This window comes from Tyto alba, unplaced genomic scaffold, assembly GCF_018691265.1.
Source record: "Tyto alba isolate M040663 unplaced genomic scaffold, T.alba_DEE_v4.0 Super-Scaffold_38, whole genome shotgun sequence".
In the NCBI taxonomy this organism is placed as follows: domain Eukaryota; kingdom Metazoa; phylum Chordata; class Aves; order Strigiformes; family Tytonidae; genus Tyto; species Tyto alba.
This window is the reverse complement of record NW_024881313.1, coordinates 16,229,323-16,254,284: the sequence shown is the minus strand read 5'-3', so window position 1 is coordinate 16,254,284 and position 24,962 is coordinate 16,229,323. Positions and strand designations below refer to the sequence as shown.

At 37.8% G+C, this 24,962-nt stretch overlaps 1 protein-coding gene across 7 annotated transcripts in view; it reads right to left on the bottom strand.

Annotated features, from left to right (window-relative positions):
• KRIT1 (KRIT1 ankyrin repeat containing) overlaps positions 1-24,962 on the bottom strand; it is a 27,297-nt gene extending 2,335 nt beyond the window's left edge. The window contains exons 1-18 of one of the 7 annotated variants that reach the window (XR_006166185.1): positions 24,076-24,172; positions 23,748-23,819; positions 22,698-22,819; positions 22,096-22,255; positions 20,813-20,905; positions 19,788-19,917; positions 17,452-17,695; positions 17,052-17,167; positions 16,491-16,634; positions 15,240-15,396; positions 14,848-14,955; positions 13,022-13,178; positions 10,865-11,016; positions 10,052-10,218; positions 7,817-7,904; positions 5,922-6,128; positions 5,500-5,616; positions 2,864-2,941 (exon numbers count right to left, since the gene is read on the bottom strand). Coding sequence is in view for 6 of the 7 variants with exons in the window: in XM_042801639.1 (XP_042657573.1) it covers positions 4,653-4,721; positions 5,500-5,616; positions 5,922-6,128; positions 7,817-7,904; positions 10,052-10,218; positions 10,865-11,016; positions 13,022-13,178; positions 14,848-14,955; positions 15,240-15,396; positions 16,491-16,634; positions 17,052-17,167; positions 17,452-17,695; positions 19,788-19,917; positions 20,813-20,905; positions 22,096-22,255; positions 22,698-22,799 (2,211 nt within the window). In the remaining variant the exon portion in view is untranslated. Of the gene's footprint in view, positions 1-2,551; positions 2,942-4,251; positions 4,722-5,499; positions 5,617-5,921; positions 6,129-7,816; positions 7,905-10,051; positions 10,219-10,864; positions 11,017-13,021; positions 13,179-14,847; positions 14,956-15,239; positions 15,397-16,490; positions 16,635-17,051; positions 17,168-17,451; positions 17,696-18,781; positions 18,926-19,787; positions 19,918-20,812; positions 20,906-22,095; positions 22,256-22,697; positions 22,820-23,727; positions 23,820-24,075; positions 24,173-24,916 lie in introns of those variants that run through there. The other 6 variants (XM_042801640.1, XM_042801639.1, XM_032991637.2 and 3 more) reach the window with 6 other exon arrangements.

Below are 24,962 nucleotides of genomic sequence, written 5' to 3'. Positions count from 1 at the left end.
CTCACACATGCTAAGTTTTAAGAGATGAGGAAGATAGCAGAGAACCCTTGAGAATATTGAGACTTGAGTGGAATCAGTGTTGAGTACCTTCAAATTTTTCATGTCAGATAGGGTATCGTTTTTATCTTGTTGCTTGTGAATTCTAAAGTTTCAGGGTTTTCCAATGCAAAAGGAAGTTCATCAATGTTGTAGTGATTGAGAAAGAATTCCTTAATATCTAGAAGCTTTGACAATTCTTTAGGGAGACATGATAGACAACTGGTTGTGACTGACATTCAGTACTATCAGTTTATGAAGTAAGGATATTTCTGGTGGCAACAGTGTTGGTCTATTTCTTTCAAGTAACAGGACTTCCACATTAGTTAGATTACCTATATTTGAATGCAATGTTTTTATTTCATTGTTGTGTAAGAGCAAGTATTTTAAATGTTGTTTTTCAAAAGTGAGCAGACACATGCTCCCCAATCCTTTAGCATTTAGTCTAAGTGTGAAAGTCTCATCTTTTTCTTCAGGCAATGTATATATTGATCCATTTTCATCATTTTCAGGATTCACTGCTGATAGTAATAATAATAATAATAAAAAATTAAAAAGGTTTGGCACCACCTTTGACAGCTTCTGACAGGATTTGGCTTAGTTTTCCAGTATCCTTTTCAGCTGATGTAAGTAGTGTGTGTTTTCTCACACCTGTTTCAGACACACCTTGAGGCACTGTGACAGCATTTATCTCAGCTGAGAATTTATATTCATACCTTTTTTCAGGAAAATCACTTCTTGATCTATTTTCAGTCATTTTATGGCTTTCCTCATTTCCCCAGCTGCTTAGGAACTTCGTGTGAAATATCACTCAAACTTTTCATAGTTAAGTTAGCTACTTTAGGATTCGCCAATGAATATAATGGGTTTTCCTGGCATCATTAACTGGAATCTCACAAAAGCTTTTGTTTAGTCCTTTTGTATTTAGACCACTTGGAATTTCATCTGCTTCCTTCTCCAGAGACATTGTTCCTTTTTCTGGGTTGCTAATTGATTATTATCAGTATTTTTTAATAAAACAAACTGTAAGAATAAAACCTGTGTGGAATAATTCATTTTCACATTAGTAGACTAAGCTAGCAATTGTAAGACGTCTTGTTAAGAATCTCTGCTTACCCCAAAAAAGTGATCATTCTACTGCAGTGCTTGCTACTTTAGTACCTCATTTCTTCCAGACAATAGACTATAGATCATAAAACATGTATCAGCAATGTGTGATCTGCTGCTTGACATTTCACAGGATAGCCTGACCTGTCTCAGACAACAGATACTGCTCAGTTTAGCGAATGTTCCACAGTTCTCTAGAGCTCTGTTTGCATGTTCTTCCCACTTTAAACTTTAATTTACTATGTTAAACTTTTGTTCTCCTGATGATACATCTCCTAGTGATGTATCATCAGAAACAGTATTTTCCCAACTTCACTTGACTGCCTGTTGACAAACCAAAGGTATTAGTTGGTCTCTTCCTCTCCCCTTATAGGCAGATTTATATCATCTTACCCTGCAAGTCTTCAAACACAAGTCACTTGAATAGATCTAGTTTTTTTCCTAGTTCCTTTAATACAAGTCTTTCTGCTGATAGGGTAAAGTGTTACAAAATTAATCATAATATCCTTACCCATATTAATAAAAAATCTTTTAAGGTCAAGCGGAACCTTTTGAAACCACGTACGTTGTGTTGAGCCTGTACCTGCATTTTTTCAGTAACAGCCTATTTTCTGAAGCCCATCTAGCAGTGGGCTAACAATAGCAGGGAAACCCCAATCTTTCTAGAGTAACTCTTCCCTGTCGCAAAGCAGCAGCAGGACATCTGGGCTGTGTGAGGGGTTCCCCTCCGGCCCAGGGCCTTCCCCTCGGACAAGCTGTGGCCGTCCCCATGGCGCAGGCAGAACCAGCCCCTGAACTCATAAACAGCTCCCGACAGGCAGGCAGGGAGGCTGGCACCCCATCTCGGCACCCACCAGAGCCGCTGCCGCAGCAAGCCCCCGTGGAGCCAGGACGGCGCCGCCGCCCCGCCGCCGCCGCCGCTCCCCTCATGGCGTCCGGCGGTTCCTGCGGCAGCCCAACGGCGCCTCCTCCCCGCCGCAGCCTCAGGGCGCGAAGCTGGAACCGGAGCCGTCCCACAGGCCGGCAGTTTAAGGTCGGTGAGCCAACTGTGGGCAGTTTGAGTTTTGCCACCATTCGGCTTATCGCTAACCTCAAACCGTGCAGGTTCGCTTCACCACGGCAAAACAGACTCCTCGCCTGCGTTCACAGAGGTGAACAATGCTCAAGTCAGCACGCTAGCCTGATTATTCCACTTGATAAAATTGTGCCTGTTTCTGAGTTTTAAATTTTCAGTTGCTATTTTGCCTTACGCTGCCTGGCTGGAGTAATCCACTCTCAGATCTTTGCTTCTTCAGCTATACAGTTACTCACTTTTTAAAAAAGTGCTTCTTAGATAAGCTGGAAGAGTTAAGCTGCATATTTCTTGCTTACAAAGGCGTAATTTTCAGACTTGCCCTTCTTGCAGCTCTAATGTTTGGTATAGATAGGAGGGTTGTAACTCAGTGGTCTGTCTCTACAGTGTTGGGTTTCTCTCTGTCCCCATTTTTCATTTCCCCACTTTTAGATGGAAAGATTGTACTCGCCTCCCTTGTCACAGCAATGCAGTAGAAACTCCTGTGTACCCAGGTACCAGAAGCCTGCTGGCTCTGTAACTGGGTTCTCACTAAATGACTCCACTGACACACAACATCTGCACACTTGTGGTTTGCCGTAACTAACAGTTTCCAGTTTTCCTGACAGGACCCTCCCTATGATCCTCTCTGATGATCTTCCTACGTACCTTGCAAAGATGAGCCTGTTACTGCTCTTCGGTAGCAGCACCTGCTTTGCAAGACATTGGATGGCACTTTCACATTGGCTGCAATAATAAAAACAACAAACATGACTTGCTGCTACCAATTTATTATGTCATAATAAATAAGAATTTAGCAGAAAGAATTATACAGCAATAAGGCATATTAATAGTATTGTTAAATATGCAACTGCCACACATTTTAACATTTTCCTCTAGTTTTCTAACAAAGTGCTATGTAGAGAAGTGTATTTCTGATCCCAGTGCGAAGTGATAGCAAGGATGCACTATGAAGGACCTGACTGTTGCATTATTTACCTTAAATAAAATATATATTTACATGAAGATTTACTGTTATTTATGCCAGTGAAGGAAGTTTAAGCAGAAAATTATAGCTTGTTAAGATTACAAAACAAGTCTCCTGTTCACTTTTTAACACTGCTTACTACTTTTATTTCTTAAACTGCACTTACTAGTAGTAAGATGTGAGTAAAGTTACTACACAACAGCACAGCTCCTAACATTCATTTTAACTTTTATTTGAAAACTTAGGGGTAAGTGCTAATTTTTATTTTTTAAAAAACCTTTTTTACAAAATATTGCACACTGTCTTAGCATGCAGTTTGCATGGAAGAAATAGTCAAGTGCACTTAAAACCCTGAAATACAACCAGAAATTTTGCAAGACTTGTGTTATGGATACGTTTTTAACATACAAGGATATGTTTCAGACTACACAGGGTCCCACCTTACACTTGGGACCCAGCTTGTTGAGACCCAATCCCGACTCTGCAAAGAGCAGGCAGAATGCTTACACAAACTGTATCTGACTTCCCTGCAATATAAATCTTCTTTCTTGCATCCTACACTGTTTGTAGCTTCAGGAAACTGATGTAAGTCATCAGTAGGAAAATTAATTTAACAGAAATAACTTAGTACCTCCTATATGAGTTTTCATTACTGCATATGTGTTGCAATCCAGGGTACAATTTATTAAACTTTCTGAAGTCCTCTGAGTAAGATTAATTCGTAAATCTGTATCTCCCCCTCCTCCATATACACATTTTATATTGCACAGCAAAAGTAAAAATCCATTTTTTTAAAAAACAAGCATGCTAAACATTTAATATGGCTTCTGAATGAAGTACTTCCCTTTTGACATCCTCATGCAATATTTTAGAATAAATATGAATACAAAGTATGAGAGAGTTAAGAGTAAAAATAAAGCCAGCTATAACATTTGTCCGAAACCAAATAAAAACCAAGAGTTTATCAAAAGTAGTTGCTCAAATGTCTAACTGGTCTTTTAAGCACACTTATTAACAGTATCTTAAAAATAAAGTGTGTCTACAAAATACTGTAACATATACAACCTCCTTGATGTTCCACAAAATGACATGAAAGGTAAATAGTTTAACTGAGACTTGCTTAATGACACTGGTAGTCCCACAGTCCTCTGGGAACAAAAGCCTTATTTGATTCATGCTCACCCCAACTCAGTAAACCATTTACATTTCATTAGCTTTATTGGTTAAGCTCAAGCCTTACAATAGCTTATATATGAAACACAAAAATATTTATAAAAATAATAGATATTGTATTGTATAGTTTTTTTAAAAAAATAAACCATGCAGCTTCTGTACAAAGTTAAAAAACTGTACAAATTGACTTTTCTGTTGTGTAAAATTCATGTATGTGGAAGTCTTCTGTTATGATGAGAAATAAGTTGTTTTTTGCTTAGCCATCAGATGCTGTTTCATAACTATTGTTCATTTCCATCATTCATTTCTTTCACTTGGCATTAACTGGCCATTTAACTTCATCAGGAGTTTTATGACGAGACCTGCCTATATAAAGGTATACAATTCAATTCCATCAGCATGTCAGAACTTTGACGCAATCAAATATATGACAAATGCAAGTAGATAAAAATAACATATTAGAAGTTGCATCATTTTAGATAGGGAAAATAAAACCTAGAATTTTCTCAGCCATTGGGAAGTGTTTTTAAAAATATTCAATCACCCTATAACCACTTAATACATAAGAATCTAAAGCAACTACTGTCAAAGTATGCCAGACACTCAATGCAGTAATTTTGTCACGATACATGTTAACACTGCATATTACCACTGATGCAGACTATGGGTAAAGCTTGCATTTTCCATCAGACATCCACAAACTCTTATCAAAAATTGCTGATAGCAATTGTAATGAATTTGTTTTATAAGACTGACTCCACAGATCCTCAGTTTTACTCAATTTCAAACTCTGCTAGTTTTGATAGCAAAGTTACCAGCTCTAACTCTGTGATTCTCATCATATTTGGAATTATCCTTAGAGTCTAAGGGATTTGGCACATGCAACAAACAGTTTCTATTTAAAAAACAAAAGTTCTCTAATGATTACAGATTTATTTTATGTATTTTGAACCCTAGAGCCTTCACACGGTAGGAAAACAAGCAAACATTCTGAAATATTAAAAGTTTTAAAATAATTTTTGTGGAGGCTTGGCTTGGGCTTCTTTTATACTGTACAAGGGTGGTCAATCTCAAGAGAGAAGAGGCATGTATTTTGTTTAGGAAAAATATCTGAACATAAAGGATGAAAAATGACAATGCTTACCTGTTTGGTATGCACAATAAAGCTCATTTTGTTTTCCAGACTGTGGATTTGAAAACATGTATCTCCATCTCCCAGCTGCCACATAAAGCAACCATACTTTAGGCTAAGAAGTAAAGCCTACAATGAAATATAGGAAACTGTCACTCAGAAAATATTCTCCTTACAAACTGAACCTTCCTTTGTTCACTTAGACAGGACTCTGATTTAGAGCAGTATGTTCCACAATCTAGTTGTAGCTTATAAAGTAGTGAAGTGGAAAAATACAAGGCTTTCTATTAGTAGTGCCTTATGAAGATTGTAAATCCTTGGAAATCTTTACAGTCAAGTTTAAGTAAACAGATGCGAAATGAATACTAGCACAAAGAATTCAAGAGAACAGAATTAAGCTTAACAGATATCATTGGCAGTTCACTTCAGCTGACCTTTGTTTCCATGTTGAGGAGGTGCAGCCCTTTTACATTTACTCCTACATACACTTTGATGACTTTATGGCTACTTGAACTTGCTTTGGTAAATATCTGTCCTGTGAAAAAAGCTGCTCCGTAAGTAGGAATTTCCCAGCAATTCTGCAAGAACATGCGCTGAAGGTGATGCATCTCTTTACTTACACCTTCACTGGTGCTGAGATTCTAGAAATAAAGGAACAATGGCAATCAACAAGTCTTCCCAAACAGTTGCAGTTATTGTAAGAAAACCCACTAGTGGAATTCCCACTAAGGGAGTACTCCCAAAGTGCTTTCCCAGTAACTCTCTACCCACATCTAAATTAAACCTTAGAGCCAGAGAAAGGCTCAAATGCCAAAAGAAACTAAGGCAGAAAGCAGATAGGTACCTGTATGAGCCTCAGAAATCTGAACAACAGACACCTAACCTCTTCTGGGCCCCACAATTTTGCCTTTCTCAGAAGTATGTCAGACTCATCAGGGATAAGCAGCTACACACCCATCTGACAGTAAATGCATCACAATCCTTAAAACTAATCATTCTTCCTCCTTTAAGGTGTCCAATCCAGTGAGACAAAGTAAGATGAGCAAGTACCTCCTCCCTCCCCCCCCCCCCAAAAAAAAAAATAATTTTTTTTTCTTCTTTTCTAAGCAAAATAGAGGTGCAGATTTATTTTCTTTAGTGGAGCCTTCATTCTGAATGAGACGAGCTTCTGTTTCTTCCTCTTCAGTAAACAGTCACAACAAAGGATTGCTAGATTGCTCCCACCTCAAAACAGACTGATTTCAAGTTAACAAACAAAAAACTTGGCTGGCCCACACATAAGATGAGGAGGCACAGGCATGAGAGGGAATACAAGTCTTCAACAAGTTAGGGAGCCATGACTGTGGGTGTGGTGGATGGGACCAGCCTCTTTGGATCCATACTCTGCATTACAGCTTATCTGAAATCTACACAGCCATTTAAAAAATGTAAAATATATTAATAACTTTTGAACAAAAGATTGCAACTCCTTTCCCCACACCCCAAAATAATGGTCTAAGAGCAGAAGTCAAGAAAGCTATGTTCATTCTTACATATTATCTGAGAAAGAGTACAGACTACTCTGCTATGCCAGAGTCTTAGAAAGACCACCACTATCCCTGCCTTCATCTGTATTAGAAACTGCAGGTTTCTGACAAAAAAGGTATAGGCACCAAGAGAAAGTTTATGATTGAGTAACTTCATCTCAAGAAGTGCAAGGCCTGAAAATATTCCTTGGGTGCCCCTGCAGTGTTTCCTGGCAGCTACCTTCAGTGATATATGTCAGCCCATACAGTTCTTCTGACACACCTCACTTTTTCCATATTTTTTTATGAAGCTCACAAGTTTAATCTTCAGGTGCCTCTAACTCTGTCTGCATTCCACAGCCCTCAGTTAGATGTCTTTTACAGAAGCAGCCCATGTCCACATTTAACAATTTTGCTCAATTAACTGCTCTAGTCACAGGAGTCTGTGCGTGTGTGCGTGCACACAGCAGCAGCACTACCAGATCCCTAACATACTAGGTACACTGACAAAAAGGACCTTGTGGATCTATCGCTACAAGCAGATGTGAAAATATAAGTCAGAGTTGATTTTTCTACATGTATGCCTGAATTGGCAGTATCCCAAATACACAGTTAACATGAAATGAACAGATGACAACTATATTTACTTCTAACAAACAGAACAACTGTAACTACAAGAAAAGCAACATTCCAACAACCCATCCCAAAAATTCAGAACATACACATTTCTAGCTTTACATACCAGTATTTTTGTTCATTAACTGATAACTAAACAGTCAAAAATGTTTAAGACTGGCTTTCTACTATTTGATTATTTATCTCACCTTGTATTCATGAAGTATCCTGTTTGTCCAATGAGGAGCTTTACTTTTTAGCTTAGTGATTGGTACTATAGATTTAAGATTTTCTTCACTAAGGGAAAAAGCAGAAAAAAAGTTTTTCTTCACTAAACAAAGGAGAAAGAACAGTGTCTGCCAGTTTCTATCTTCAAGTCACATACTGAGCTAGACAGTCATCTCCTACTCTATCTTGCTTCATCAGGTGAGAAGCTTTCCTGCAATGCAAGCTAAAGCTTCCCAAGATGTAGTGCAATTCTCAGTCAATGGAGATCCAACTTTGTGTTACACACTTTATGTCATTCACCATGGACATGGCAGGGAGAGGAAATGCTAACAGCAGAACACATGACTCTTACTTGGTTACAGAGCAGTCTGGTGAATTCCAGTTTGAAAGCCAAAATTATATACAGACTGCCATTTACACCAGAATACTACATACGCAGGCAAGATGACAGCTTATAGATACTCTTCCCTTCACTGCTGTATTCAGCCCCACCAAGGTCTTGGCCCAATTAATTTCCACATGAAATTTATATACTACATGACATTAAAGTGAAGTTATTTATATAAAGGGCCTTTTCAAAAAGACCCAAACCACAGCAAACAAAAAACACTAAAAGGAAGCCTTTACTAGTTTGCTCTTATGCACAACTAAGATAGTCTCAAAAACCTAGTGATGCAACCTATTTAGTCATTTTAAATGACATTTGTCAGTAACTGCACATATGATCTACCAAGCAAAAACCCTGCACAGAGCAATGCATCCAGATACTCTCATACAAACAACAGCCTTATTTTTTAAATGACCAGTCTTTTAATAAATATTTATGTCAACCACAAAATAATTCAGAATATAAATCTTCAGATCTGCCTGATGAAGAACAAGTCAAGATATTTTCCAACATCTTCATTAGAATATGGATGGAAAGCATGCCTAAATGCCCACAAGGCTCTTTATCTGGCCCATGCTATCTTTCCAAGTAGTCCTGTCTATAGAGTCAAACACTTCCATTCAGCACGATCAACTCAGAACCTCACTGCTGATTTGCCTCAGTGTGGAAAGTAACACTGCCCTGCAGCTGCTGGGATGCAGCAGGGGCTGGTTTCATATTAAACCCAGCTGTGTCTAACTAACTGCACACTCTTGCAGGTGGGCAGTCCCACTTAAACCCAGTTCTCATTATGCTCAATCTACTACATGTGTAACTGCAGGACAAGATGGGTCAACAGCTGAACCTACTGAATATCCCACCCAAGTCTTCCAGTCAGTGAGCTCATTCACCTAACTGACTCTGTAATGGTACAATCTCTGCACCTAACAGAAGGAAGAGAAAGGAACGAACAAGTGCAGTCAGTACAGCCAGCCCTTTCAGAGGCAACCTACCCTTACATCAGAGTAACTGTAGCAGAAAATGCACCCTGATTTACTAATGGTAGAGAACGCAACCAAAAAAAAAAAAAAATCAAGTCAGCTTAGTTGATGCTGTGAATGAGAGGAGTTGAGAAGTATAGCAGCATTCCAGAATAGCACATCTGATGTTACATGAATGAGTAGAGGTGGAGATGGTAGGGGGTGGAATGAAGGTGCACACAATAGAGCTGGAATCCTGATGTGCTTAGATACTGCTGTAGAAATGTATGTGGGAGGAAAAAGCCATATCCCAGAACAGCTCAGCTACTGTTGTGCTAGCAAGCAGAGAGAAGGGGAGAGAAAAGCACCATCTGGCAGGGCCCTACTGGTGCTGTGTTTCTGACCAATTTAGTATAGCAGTTCACAAACAAATGAGAGAACAGAAATAATATCTCTGCATGGCATGTCCTCTTCAGAGACAGAGTAAAGCCAGTCCCAGAAGCTGGTCTAACTGGACACAGTAAGAGGTTTCTTCAGCATTGTCCGAAGTCTCAGTCCTGTCAAAACCCTTCATTTACAGTAATACAAAAATGAGTAACAGTATTGATGTATCTCAGTATAGACTTATAGAATACAGAACCTCCCTCCCTCTACCTGGGACTGTAGTAATTAAGATTAACATATTTTTCAAACCCCATGTCCTGCTTCTATTAATGCTGTGAAGGTTATGTTGTTACTCTGATTAGAGCTCAGTGAAGAAGAAAAATAATAAATATATCATACCTAAAATTTAAGACTTCAGTAGTAAGTGCTGTCTAAAAATGCTTAATCTAAAACCATAATTTTACGTTTTAAACACACATACTTACTTTAGAAAGCCCTGTTTATGTTTCTTGCTCTCATAATTTCCATAGACTATTTGTAGAAGCAGACTTGCCAGTGTGATCAACTTGGCATCAGGTGATGTATAGAAACCTTTCAGTAAATTATATCTGGCTTCATCAAAAAGAATAAGAATAGCCAATGGATCCTCAATCTGTTAAAAAGATTTAAATGACATATTTTTAAAAGAAAATGAGCTTAGAAACTATAAATACAATTTCTCACTGATTCAGAGACAGAAGACAAAGGTGTGATCCTGACTGAAATGTACATTTTAGTAATGCTTTGTAATACAAAAAATGACATATTTTAATTGACTTAATTCAAGACTCCACTGATCTAACACACTTACAAATTACAGGTGACTAGCATACCATGCACAACAAAAAGGTTCACAGAAATACTGACATCTGGGTGTTTTTTTTCCCCCATGAATCCGTTTTGAATAATGTCTGAATAATCCCATTGAAATGGGCCAATTAAATATCTGAAAAAATCACAGCACAGGGAAGAGAAAGAAAATTGGGCAGGTTGTTTTTAGCTGTATGACAGACAGAGACTGAGGCACAGACTTAACGATAAACCAGTTGGGAAGGTGAGAAAAAGAGAAGAGAGAGCGGGTGGGAAGACAGGCGGGAGGGCGGGAAGAACCTGAAGACTCAAACTATTACAGAAAAGGAGAGGAGAGGTCTGGTTGAGATAAGTTTTGAAATTACTACAGTGATTAAACACACTGAGTGTTGATGGTCAAGAGTATTCTGACTGCCCATCATTTCACACTATCACTTCCAAGTGCAGACCTTTTTTTCTATTTCCAGTGGCAGTCTCACATCTCTTCTCAGGAAAAGCTGTGAAGTTTCCCTTTGAGGATCCAAGTTTGTTAGTTCAGTAAATATTTCAGGCCAATCTCGAATATGCTGCAAAGGCTTGTGATATGGCTTCAGTTGGAGGCCTAAAAAAATAATAGATTTTGTTTCTAAACAAACAGAAAAATCCCCTGCACATGCACACTCACACACACACACAGAGTTAAATGCTGCATCAAAACCAGAGTACCTGAAACTGAAGATTTATTAACATTTTTCCCTATGTTTTCTAAACTGCTATATATATAAAAGGTTTCGAAAATATGGATTTCTTGACAAAACTCTCAGCATTAATTCAACTATATGCACTAGGGATGAATCCCTGTTATTTTCAGCTTCTCAAGAGTGAAGAGTAAAAACTTAATGGAATACCAAGACAGATCTTCAAAACACAGCAATAAAACATTAGACACTCTTTTAACAATTATTACAGAAATACAAAGTCCAAAAATCTTCTCTTTGACAGAAAACCACAGATATAGCTTATCTTACAAATGTATTTGCCATTTTTGGATATATATAAACCATACATTTTTCAGAACATTCTTTTTTTATCCGTAAAACGTCTTGATTCTTAACAGGCTACAGTCACTCAATGTTTCATGTTCTCCTGTCTATATGAGAGCTGAGAAATCAATACAGAGCTCCTGACTACAGTCCATACCTCCAGTTACACTCATTCACTTACCCTGCCTGTCTTTGCGATTACTACTGCTTGGCTGTTTTCTAGTCCTGAGGAACTAGAAGGCTGTATCTGCCTCATCCTCATTGCCTTAGCTTTTACATTATGGCATTTCTCATTATATTTAAAACTTCAAAGGACATGTTATACTGCAACATCTCACTGAGAATAATCTGGTCAATCAACTTGTCTAGCTTACATTCAAACACAGAAAAACCTCATTAGCATAGTCATGTGGCACACAGCAAAGTAAAAAGGCAAATGGCATGACACTAGGAGAAAAAGATTTAGAAAGAATGAACAAAAAATTTCCTGCAATATTTATAGATTAAAAAAAAAAAAGTAACAAATGGCACTTCAGTGGAAGACTGACATTAGTAAATAGAATTTTAAATGCAAGGCTTCTGTGTTAATAACACTATCAACACAGTATCCTACCAGACCTGAATTGTGCTTTGTAAATCCACTGTAACATGTCCCGTAGCTATCTGGTTGCAGCAGTACTGTTTACCATACCATATTTTCTAACAAAACATAATCACAATCATTGACCCTTTTGTGGTTCTATTTATCTTTTGTTACATATCTCAGACTACAACTATAATATACTTTTTATTTAGATCAGAAATATGAAAAAATACAGCAAATATAATAAACCATGTTTTGAATCAGGACTCTCTTCCATCAAATATATGAAAACTTGTTTATCAAAACTAATTTTAGTGCAAAACACATCAAAATTCATACAATTAAAGAACCTAAGGGAAAAACATTAAACAGCTTTAATTACTACTTTTAGATAGATTAAACATTGGTAAAAAGAACTACATGCATCCAATTTCAGATATTCTGGGAAGAGAAATACCACTAAAATTGGGGTAAGTTAGCAGTGAAGGCTATGACAGCAAAAGTGCCCTATAACAAAAAGGCAATCTGGACTAGCCTCATCTTCCTAGATGAAATACATTCTAGATGCCTCAGTGATACACGGTCAGAGCTACTGAGGGTACCCAAAATGATGACTACAAGGGAGAAGCTCTCTATAGCTCTGAAAGCACAGTTAAAAGACATCAGGCTGTAAAGGCTGGCAGCTGATCTACTGGCGGAAAGCTTAAGCAGAAGAAATAGAAGTTGGTCTCATTCCCTGTGCAAAAGATACAAAGAATGAGACCTACAGGGATTACTGAGTCTCTGGCAGTGGCCGGAGTTAAGAGTATTAACAGACAGCCTAAATACAGATTAACTCCAAAAAATGTAGCTTGCAAAAGCTGATAGAAGGGGAATAATACAGAACTGTCAGAGAGCATGTTTCTTATTTTCCTAAGAAAACATTATTTTTTTCTAAAGACAAGCAGAAAAACAAAAGCTATGATAAACTCTCAGGTGTAACAGTACTCCTTGTTACTTACTGAGGTTCTCAGAACAGATCCAGATAGTGAAGTACTGCTGAGTTTCTTGAGACAAACGCATCCCCTCCATTATCTGCTGTACAGTAGTATTGTTTCCATGTTTCAACTCAACAGAGCGATATGACCCATCCATACGATAAATTCGTGCCTTTTCATACTACATAAAAATTTAAACATATTAAACAAAGAACTTGTTAAAATCCTTCCTGTTGGTGCTTCTGAAGAGGAAAGCAATTTTACCATAATTCAGCAACATCCACACTGTTCAGAAAAATAACACTGCACAACTCCTACACACTTACTGTTTGTCAAAACTGCTTGTTTCATGTCCTATGCAAGTTCTTATACTGTGCTCCACAGTAAATACAAGAAAGATCTTACTGATTCTTTGAGAACTTCACTTCTGTTGAACTCAAAAGCAAGTAGGCATTTAGAAGTTCCTTGAGGGATTTGCGCTCAACTATCTATGCATATCCCAAAACGTTCACCTCACTATTACTGGCAGGTTATAAATTACTCCCCTCATTAGTCTATACTAAAAAGACTGATTTTTCAGAGGGAAGCACCACCCTTTAGCACAGATCCCAGTACAATAAAAATACAATCTCACTAAGATCTTTTAGCACTTATATAATATTGCTGCTAATAAATAATTTTTCCCCTTCAGAACTCCCATAGCTTTCACTAAATTGCACGTGGGCCCAGAGTATGCCTCCTGAAAGACGTATTTAAACTTAAATCAGGTGCTTAAAGCATATATGCACAAGTCATAAAACAGTGAAACTTCTTGTGTTTATATCTCTAAAAGGTTAAAAGTTCCAGCTGTTTGAATAAAAAAGTTGCAGGAATTTGTTATTTCCCTTCTTCAAGTCTACTCAATCGTCAAGAACTGAGACATCAATCCTAAAAACTTCTGGGAAAAAAAGATTAATGCCTTGGAAAATGACAGCTGACTAAAAAAGACTGGAATGGAAAACATCAGTCTATTTTTCCTGCAGTAGTCACTGTGACTCCTATTTCAGTAATTTCTATAATTTTTTAACTTTTAATGTATTAATTCAATAGTAATAAGTGGCAACGTAATATCACCTATTATGCTGAGAGATCTGCTCAAAATGTGTGCATTAGTCTTTTAGAGTCATTAGACACACATCTGCCATTTATCGACTGCATAGTAAGATCTCTAAAACAAAGGAGGTCAATTCCTTCATTAATTATTTTGGAAGATTCATTCATATAGAGTGAATGAAGACAATTTAAACCATCTGGAAAAATTGGCAGGTTTACTGCCACCTACCTACAGAGATACAGGTTGCATCTGAAGTCAAAGAAAAGCAACAAGTGGTTTTATATCATTTGGCAAATGTTAAATCTACTTCAGGATGAGAGGAATCGCATTGTAAATTTTACTATCCTGGCTAGATCTCCACTGACTGCCAAGGAAGCCTATGCTGACTAACTGATGTAAAGCCTATTTTGCAGAAGCCTACATTTAGCCAGCTGAATGCTCCTGCTTATCAACATGTAAGATGACGATGCATAAAGCAAGCTAATGGTTGTATGATCAAAAGTAGACATAAAATCAGTAGCTGATGAGATGATCCTACAAATAAATCAAAACATCACATTTAAAGTGCTACCTGTATTTCTTGAGCAATAAACACAGACAGAAATATTTAAAGAGACAAAAATGTCAGTCTGTCAGTATTTAGACTAACAATTTCAGTATACATTTCCAATAACCGCTATAAATGAGCCTAGCTCTTCTACAGGTTTATGTGTAAATTAAATATAAACTTTAACCTATTTATAAAATAAACTCATACAGGTTTATTTATGGCTTCTTTCAGCAGTTTTGCAGTTTCTTCCCACTCATTTTGTTTGTTCTCTTCACAGACATTCAGTGGAGATCTTCCCTGTTGATCAGTAATGTGCTACAAACATAAACATAAACAGTGATAATACATTGTTTTCACTGGAGATAGGTAAACATTTACACATTTTTTGAGATAATTAAAATCCTTGATCCTAGAGTTCAAACATTTAATTGATATACAGTGGAAAAAATAGAGGTAATGAAAAACATCTAACCATTTTTTGGTAATCTCTCAACAGGATCATTGTGTTTACACATGGTGATCTGGACACAAAATAATTCACATATACAAGCTAGAAACTGTTGCTAAAACTGCTGCTTCTATATACAAACAGAACTCACTCTGTCAATTTCTGGATGATTTAGTAGAATCTGTACTATTTCAGCATGCCCACCTCCAGCAGCAAAATGAAGAGGAGAGCTAAGCTGGCCATTCAAAAGATTTGGATTGCATTTCCCTTTCTCCAACAGCATTCGAGTGGCTTCAACTTTTCCATACCTGCAGACAGGTTTAAAGCAGAACAGACATAGCAAATGTAAAATAAAACATTTTTTCAGATAGTCCTAAATATTCAAAAGTATATTTCCATGCTCAAGGGCTTCTAGCTTTGAAATGAAACCAAATACTAAAGACAGTGGAATATTAATAAGTTGGTAGAAATTAGTATCAGTTCTGCACTTCTTTGGTAACCATTGGTCTAATAACCATTTACTGAATTCATTATAGACACACTTTAAACTAGCTAAGTTTGTGTAGTTGTAGCAATTCAGTCATGGCAAAACAGAGCTCAGACTTGCCTGAAATTAAAAAAAAAAAAAAAAAAAAAATCTGTGTGAGAATCAGAGTAAAGATTGTGGTTGTCATGCAGATGGGTCCTGAGGACTCTTAAGCCTCACACTGGTAACTGGTAAATCTTGTGTATACTGTTTATGCAAACTTTCTGACACACACTGAAAATCAAGTAGGTTGTTTTTCTTTTTAAACCGTTTGATTTTCATGTTATTCATATCATCAGGCACTACTATAAATACAGAAGACGAACTTGCATAAAGACAAAACAAAAGCATTTTACAACAACTGAGGAAAATTTTCAAGCACTTACAGATTAAATTATCCCAGAATAATAGTCAGACAAGTTCACCTCTGTAGATCACCTAGTCCAGCTTCCAACTCAAAGCCTGACCGTCACCACATATGCTCAGCTCAGCTGTTGCTGTGCTGTAAAACTGCTCAAAGCCTTTAACCAACAAAGACTGTACAAGTTGCCACACTAAACTACACTCAGTGGCTCCAACAGGAATTAGAACAGATGCTTCAGGACATATATATGAGGCAATACATAAGTGTTTGATGATACCATCTCCACACATGATCTCCTCTGAAACCATTCAGATTGAAATTATCTCAAAACCTGAAGCAATCTTTCTCTTCAGAAGGTTAACACTAACATATATTAGAGTCAAAGTGTAAAAAGTCTAGAGTCTTTCTGATTTCTCATTTTTGAGTATGAAAAATTACAGAAATGATTAGTGCTGAAGAATCACAATAGCAAGAATGCATTTGATTGGCAAAACTATATTCATCTGACTCACCAGCATGCGTAATGAATAGGTGCCCAGTGGTCACTATCTAACTGATTAACAGAAAACTTTTTATCCAGAAGGTGGCTTAGTAAATCAGAGTCGCCTTCGCAAGCACTGCGGTGAAGAGGAAAATCATCTACCCACTGGTGTTCCCTATGAATTAAAACAGGAAACAGAAGGAAAACACAGTTCAGAAATATTTCAGTAGTTGAGAACATTGACTTTTGAAAAATTATTAACAGCACTAACTGTGGATCTACAGGAGGAATAAAAATGAAGCTCATGCAGCTAAAATGTGCCAGTATTCATACAGCTAGTATTTTTGTCATACAGTAGCCAAACCACAGCTGTATTCATTACACTAAGAAATGCTTCCCTAATGTTTATAATTTAAACCTTTCTTGATCCATCATTTAATTGTTGCGTTTCATTACTTAGAGACTTCAAATAGAACTTAAATACAGTAAAGCCCTAAATAGGAATCTCATTCTGACCAAGTCTACCCAGTACTACTGTAATATAACAAAAAAAAAATTTATATGTTAATGAAAAAGGAATGTAACATAATACTTGTCCTCTGTGACACTGCTCATGCTACGTTGCCACTTCTCTCTTTTAGGAATCTGAATCTTTGAATAGTCTGGGGCTCCCAGGCCGAAGTATGGATTTATTACCACTTTGTCAACCTGTGAAGACATAATTTAAACACAATGGAAAAAATATCTTACTGAGATTTGGCCAAACAATCCCCCATCCAGGCCAGGTATTCTCTTGAAACCAAAGTTATGAATAGGAACATTTTATAATTAACAAGAACAATGTTCAAATGTGAGGATTTGAAAAAACACCTAGAGGTGTGCAATAAAGAAATCTGATTATGTTAAATATAAAGCACATACTCATATAAAATTAATATAAGATGAAAACATATGTATGTTTCACAAATACAAAATGAAAATATAGTTCCTACCCTATTGGTATACTGAAGGTCAGACCCAAACAAAGGATTATAGATACACATATCTGCTTTCTCCAATGCCAGCATTTTACTCTTTATTTCCAGGGCAGTGTAACCCATGTGTAACGAGCTCTCTGTTTGACCAGGTTCTATAGCATAGGCAGGGTTTATTACATTTGTTTTAATTCTCTCAAGAGGAGATGGTCTGAATAAAGCTGGGATGGAGTGAGACTGGGTGTGTCGTTCATCTAACCACCTGCAGGAGAGAATGGGCAAATAATTAATTTTCAGGTAGAAAAGGACTTTTCTGGTCACATCTGTCCATTATTTTGTTTGGTTAAAGGTTGCATGTATGATAATCACACATTTTAATTGAAAAAATAATTTTAATTATCATGTGCACCGTCAATCTTATAGCACTAAATTAATCCCAAACATGAAATTTTTTAACCAAATATAGTTAAGCAAATGTATTTGCTCAAACACATTTCCTGCAGAGGCAAGCTCTCAAAGGAAACAAAATTATAAGCTAAGGTAAAAGTAACATTGGTTATAGACAAAACACTTAACCACACAAGCATGTTACCATTTCATTTACTTTCAGTTTATCAGTATCACTACTCTCAACATACAAATTTTGAAACTTAAAGCAGTCTGTTTAAGGGTGAATTGAAGTTTCAGTATCTGTGCTGACTTAAGCCTTCTAACTCATGTGTTTCATTAGGGAAAGGTGGGAAAAAACAAAAAAATCAGGATGTCCCTTGGAAGTTTCCAAACTGCCAAGTCTCTTTCACAGAGGTTATCACCTGTGTTTTCACAAACCTGTGCTGAAGGTTATTCTCGAAGTGCACTACTACCAACAGTGTAGAAGACCTCTAGAGCCCTCTTAATCTGAGCTAGAAGGGAAAGTCAGCACTGTACACCTGCTGCATTTCTTTCTGCCACACATGCAATATAACACAGGGCTCAGGATTTCTGGATAAATATATTTTCACTGAATTGCTAAACTATTTTAGTGTTATGTTGAGCAGGGCACATTTTAACTAAGTCTAAAGCCATGTTTGTATTTAAGGTTTCTGCACATACTTTCTCACAAGCTTGAGATAAACATGTACTTTGCTGGAAAACAATGAATTCCGTTCAGTGACTTAGTCACAGAAGAAAGATAAGTACATGCTTTGGAAAGACAGATCCACTGACAGACTGTCTGGGTCTTGTCTGTCCCAGAACCATGTGTAAGGATGGCAGAATGTGGCCTGCAGCCCAGTGCATATGCTTAGGCCAGGATTAGTCCCAGATCCAGGCTATCATGTGCTGCAAAAACCATGTTCTCTTCACTTACTCATAGTCCTGCTGGGAAGGAGGACTGTAAAGTTGTGATCATCGTGCTATAAACACCCTCTTGCCTCTCTGAGGTATTTCCAGGCATTTTCTCTACACAGTTGGCAGATAAATTTTTTATGGTAGTTTAAGCCTTTGAAAAGTGCTGTTTCAGATTACATATATAAAGAATAATCAATATAACCTATTTTCTAGTATAATTCCAAGGTTTCTCTCACAACTGTAAGGCTGGTAAAATATCTTTAGCAGAGCTTAGAGTCTGAAGGCACTCATTAAATACCAAGTAAATATAACTGGCACAATGGTATACTTGGAAATATTATGACTCTACTAACAAACTGTAAAAACCCTACACATGGAACTTTTTTAGGTAATAGCCTGTAACATAATTTTCTATGTTAGTCAAGAGCTTCACCTAACTTTATTAATGCAAATAAGTTCATACATAAGTAGGTCTGGTATTTCTTTGTTAAGGGTACATAAAACAGACAGAAAAATTGCTCACATATTCAGTTTTCAAACTACTATAAATCTGTCTAAACAACTAATCACCTTCCTGAAGGTGAAGTCCCTTCTGCAAATAAATTTGTATGGCTAGGGAATATGTACTCCCTTTGTAAAGGGTTGTTTAATTTAAAAGCAAATCAGAATGGTATACAATTAACATGACATTTTTACTACATTCTGGCAAATACTCTTACAGATGGCAATTATGTCACTTACAGAAGATTTATTGTTAGTATTTTATATGATTTTACAAAATATTCACTGTGAGCAAGAACTTCCAAAAAGCCGCTTGGTTTAGATAAGCACACCATTCTTGAGTTTGTAAAAGATTTTTTAAAACATTTAGAAATATATTGTCAAGGTTTCAGTTTCTGATAAACATGAAGGAAATAACCTGGTATCACAATGATTTCCTTCTAATCACAAGAATGATATAAAACTTATGTGCTACATCTACAAATGTTCTATTTTCATGTATTTTTAGTGATGGCATTTCTTACTTATCCAAGGCAATTAGCATTCTTGCAGTAAGCGTAGCAAAATGGGTGCTGGATTCACTGCAGACTCTCATGATGTCTTGGAAACAGTAGAACACAGGGCATCCAGGACTATATGCATATTTTGTATTATCTAAAAAGGAAACATACTCTGAAGACACATCAATGAGAAGAATCTTATTTTCCCTTCTGCATCTTCTGTCGTTTCACGTTCCAAACTAACCAAGAGCATAATCTAACTAGAGTAACTAATTTTTTTCCAAATGCTAATTGATAAAAATTACATACAATCTTTACATAATTCATAACATAATTCACAACTCAACAGGGTAGCCTTAAAAACCTTAAAGTGTTCAGTTACTATTCCATCAGTGTGATCAGCTCCATCTGAGGAACTGATGTTAAATGTATACTATTGCCAGAAAAAAATTAATAGGACTCAGAACTAGAAGAGGTATTTACTTCTACTGGTAACTCCACAGTGGCTTTTATTTTATAGTTTTTATCCTTAAGGCCTATCAGTAAAGAAAAGATGAAGGAGCTTCCTCAAAAGCACACAGACATTTAATTTTTTTAAAAATACTTTCCTGACAAGCAATGTACTTTGTCTTCTAAAGACTTTTTTTCACCATTCCTTATTCAAATAAAACCATTTACAGACTTCAATAAGCATTCTTCTCTGAGTAAACAACACTGAACTGAATAAGATGTCTTATTTACACTTGCATTCAGTAAATTCTATACAAGTTAATGTATATGTTTTGAAATATAATCAAGTGAACAAATACAGTTTAAAACAGAAGTGTGCTATCATTACAGAAACAAAGGCAATACATTAAAAACAAGCTTTTTTCCTTAACTGTAAGTAACTTCTTCAAGTTTTAAACTACTCAGAGACAGGTTTCCACCTGAATTTAACTTACAATGTTTAAATGCAGAAACAGCCATATAGCATATTCATAAAAATTCTTAATAAACCTTCAACTGAACTTCTGCTAAAATGGGTGAGAAATTATGCTCAACATTACCTTTCACAACAGCTGGAACAACGTAAAGTGATGCCTCCTGGCCTGCCTTCTCTCCATCAAGAGGAAACTTCTTCATTAACACTACACGCTTTCCTAGCACAGTATTGAAAAGACCCAAAATAATTAATCAACAAACCGAAACAATCTAGAGTTGGCTATCTGAAAGCTTACCAGACCCAACCTTCCTAACATCTAGGAAGAAAAAATGATTATTAGGAGCTATGGTCTAAAACAAGCTAAGAAAAATCTAAATACAAAGCCATTAACATGAGAAATGACGTGACTGTACCCCCTTCATCATAGCAACTTCTCTATACCAGATTTTTCATAGCATTCACCCTGCCAAATCACCTATCTTTAAGTTACCCTCCCTTCCACCCAGAATTTATCATTTTGTTTGCTTTTCTGATCTCAGCTGCATATTTTAGCCACACTAATGATATTAATGACTGGATCCTCTGTTTGAGTAAATGTAAAACTCTCTAAACTGTGTAAGAAACAGCTTTTGTTTTCACTAGGCATTCCTCTATGTGTATTAATTCTGCTATTTCATGTTTGCTGCTCAGCTAGCTTTAAGTCCAGCCAAGTCCAGTTATTGCCACCTGCAACATTTTACCACGCAACCAGCTATTTTTCCAAAATTGTTAGCACTGCATTGTCTTCTCCACACTGACAACCTTCCCAATATAACCTTACTTACAAAGCAGAGATGAGGTACGCAGCAAAAAAAAATGCTTTAGTCAGTGCAGTTTATACCAATCTGGAAATGAAACGTGCTGGCTAAACCAAATTTTGTCAGCACAAGCATGCGGTTATTTGTTAGACAAGCTATGCAACAAACATGAAAAAGTAAATGTACTAATTAAATTGTATCTGTGATACAGTTATCCCAGAAATATTTTAATGTAGATACTGTCTACTGAACAGTGCTGGCTTTAGAACAGACAGTAGAAGTGATCAGTGCACCAGTTCAAGTCAAGTTTTAGCCAAAAATAAGGATAAAAAAGCCACTTCAATCTGGTTTACTAGAAGTTTAGCTGTAAGTCCCAATTTGGGGTGAAGGAGTAGTACAGACAGGCCAAGTTTCACTTAATAAAAATATTTTAGTATACACTTTATAGAGTTGGTTTTATCAGTATAGTTGGCTTGGGGTTTTTTGATGAACCTCAAAGCATACTTTTTTTAACTAATTTCATGCTTTTGCACAACCTCTCCATGCCCATTTAATTTTAAAAATATTTTTGTAGAGCTATCAACAATATATCAGATGAAAATGGTTTTACCTTTAATACCCTGATTGGCTGGTGAAATTGGTTTGGTGGCTTCTAATACGTAATCCAAGATGCTCTGGGTTATCTCAGTGCCTCCCTGCAGTTTAGTTTCCAACAAAACTTTCTTTCTTTTTTTCTTTTGGCCTTCAATGGGAACTTCAAGCAACAAAATCTTTCAAACAATAATGAAACCAAAGGAGTTTAAGCGTAACTGAAACAAGCACAGAGCTTTTTATTTTTATTATTATTATTATATTGTACCACTGTAAAAGCAGTAACAAAATTCAGGAAGTATTGAATGTGGAGGAACAGGATGGCGAGGCCAGAATGACCTCCGTAACAGTAAGGTTAAAAAGAGTAAGACAAGGCTGCACTGTTGTACTGAGCAGCCTGCAGGGCAAAAGGCCCTGAAATAACAAGAAACACAAAGATATTACAAAACTGTGACGTGTTCAAATACCATAAGGGTGGGGCAATGCATAGTGGATATATGACATACATGGACTTTATGTAAGCAATGTTATTGTCATATTTTCTCTTCTGCTCTGATATATTTACTGTAACTTGTTATTTTTACAAATTTTTATAAATAAATAAAAACAAAATAGTTTTACTTCGTAGGATTTAGCTCGATATTCCCGAGAATTCAGGCTAGCAGTATTTTTTGGACGAATCACAGCAACATATGCATCTCCAATGTTTTCTGGGTTTCCCATCTCTCCTTCCTACTTTATCACTGGAAATAATGAATAAACAGGAAGTAAAGGTTCAGTTGAAAAAAAGAAAAAAAAAATCCAACTGCATGCTAAACTCTGGGATGCAATAACTATATTAAATGATTCTTTGCATTATTAATTTATTGATCTTTAGCTGGAGAAATACCAATGGCTGATGCAATTCTGCTTCCTTTTCATGAAAGAGGAAAATCCTACATCACATAGATTGGATAGAAATAATCTTGTTCTCTATCACTATTAAAATAAAAACAATGTATTTTTTTCCACTTTGTAACTATCTTCCCCATTTTGCCAGCCAGGCAAAAGGTCAAAGAATTTTAGGACTCTGAAAAAAAACACGAAATTGAAAAAGAAAACCATTCTAAAGTGACAACCCCTCCCTGTAATTTATAAAATGTGCTATGACAAAGTACTGCATTTCTATGAGTTCCATATGGATTTCAAAAACATACCTGATTTTCCTCATCCCCACCCCCAGGAAGTAGAGCCCAGTCTTGCCTACAGCCCAAGTAACAACGCTGAGAAAAATAAACTATAATATGGACTAATTTACTTAGTTTTACTTCAGTGGGGCTTCAGACCAGTATACAGTTCATTAAAACACAAAACTTCTGAAAGGAATACGTCTTCAGTTTTTCCAAAAAGTGGACAGATTCAAGGTAAAACTTTGCTTACTATTCTGTTTAACCCAAAGTGACAAATCCTATAATCATTAAATTTTACCAGAATGATAGGGAAAACCTCCTAAGGCTAAATCACTTCACATAACAGATTTGAAAAAGGTCCTATCTGGCCATTAGCACCTTTCAGCTGATCATTTTCTTCATCTGCAAATTAAACCCCTTTCATTCCATACAGTCAGTATGCATGTTTATTGCAGATTAATTACTCCACAAAGATTTTTTACATTGCTGTTTCTAGCTTCACCTCTTCTAGGAGAAACAGAGGTCTTCAGATTCCCATGCCCTTAGTCCAGTATTTTTGCTGGGATCAAACTACCTGAAAACATATTAAAAAAACACAATATAAATAACAACACGCACATTTTCACCTTAAGATAAACATATTAGTTAATGATTCGAACAGTAATATCTGAATAGAATCATCTGTTGATTTGCATTACAGCAACACTTAGAAACATTAAATAAGCAACGCGCTGACTTGTGAGAGCTCATACTTTGGGATATTAAGAGTTTTGAAGGGAACCACCCCTTCCGAGCAGCTGGAAGACACATGGCTCCCGGGGTTTCCTTACATGTACTGGGATATACTGGGTCCGGGTCACAGGCTTGTGCGTGGAGGGAGCCTGCAGAGGCAAGGCTGGGCCGGCTGGGTGGCGGGTGATGCTCAGGTGAAGGAGCAGCGGCTGAACTCCCTCTGCCAGCGCTCTGCACTAAATCCGGGGGGGGGGGGGGAGGATGCCTGGGAAAGCCAGCCCCGAGAGCTGCGGCATGGCTCCATTAAACACAAACCGAGGATGAAGAAGGGCGGGGCGGTGAGGATGTGACAATGACGGTGACCAGTTTCAGAATGCACAACCGGTGAACTGCCCGTGACCAAACCCCGGTACCGACGACGCGTCCCTCGGTTCTAGAGAACGTGTCTCGGCTAGGCCTCTCCCCGCGTCTCCCGACGGCACCCTCAGCAGCCCGGGGCCGCCCTCCTCCTCCTCCTCCTCCCCCTCAGCCCGGGACCCGCCGGGAGGAGGCAGCGGGCGGCTCCCGCCGCCCCGTGGGGACACACGCGGCCGCGCCGCCCGCCCCGCCGAGCGCAGGCCCCGCACCGGGAACGGCGGCGGCCTCGGCCTCCCCCGCCGCGCTGCCTCGCCTCGGCATGGCACGGCAAGACCGCCGCCACGGAGGGAGCCGGCCGCCGCCAGCGGAGCGCGAGAGGCGGCCCCACGCCGCCGGTACCTCCCGCTCCGCGCCCCACGGCCGGGAAACGCCCCCTGAACTTTCCCGGTCGCGGCCAGGAGCCGGCCGGGACCCCCCAGGGGTGTCCACGCCGCAGCCCCACAGAGCGGTAACGGGTCCCACGGCCTCGGCACCGCCCCGCCGGGGTGAGGGGCAGCGCCCCGGCCCCGCTCCCTCCCTTGCCTTCCTCGGTGGTGTCGGCCGTCGCCTTCCCCGCCGCATCCTCTCG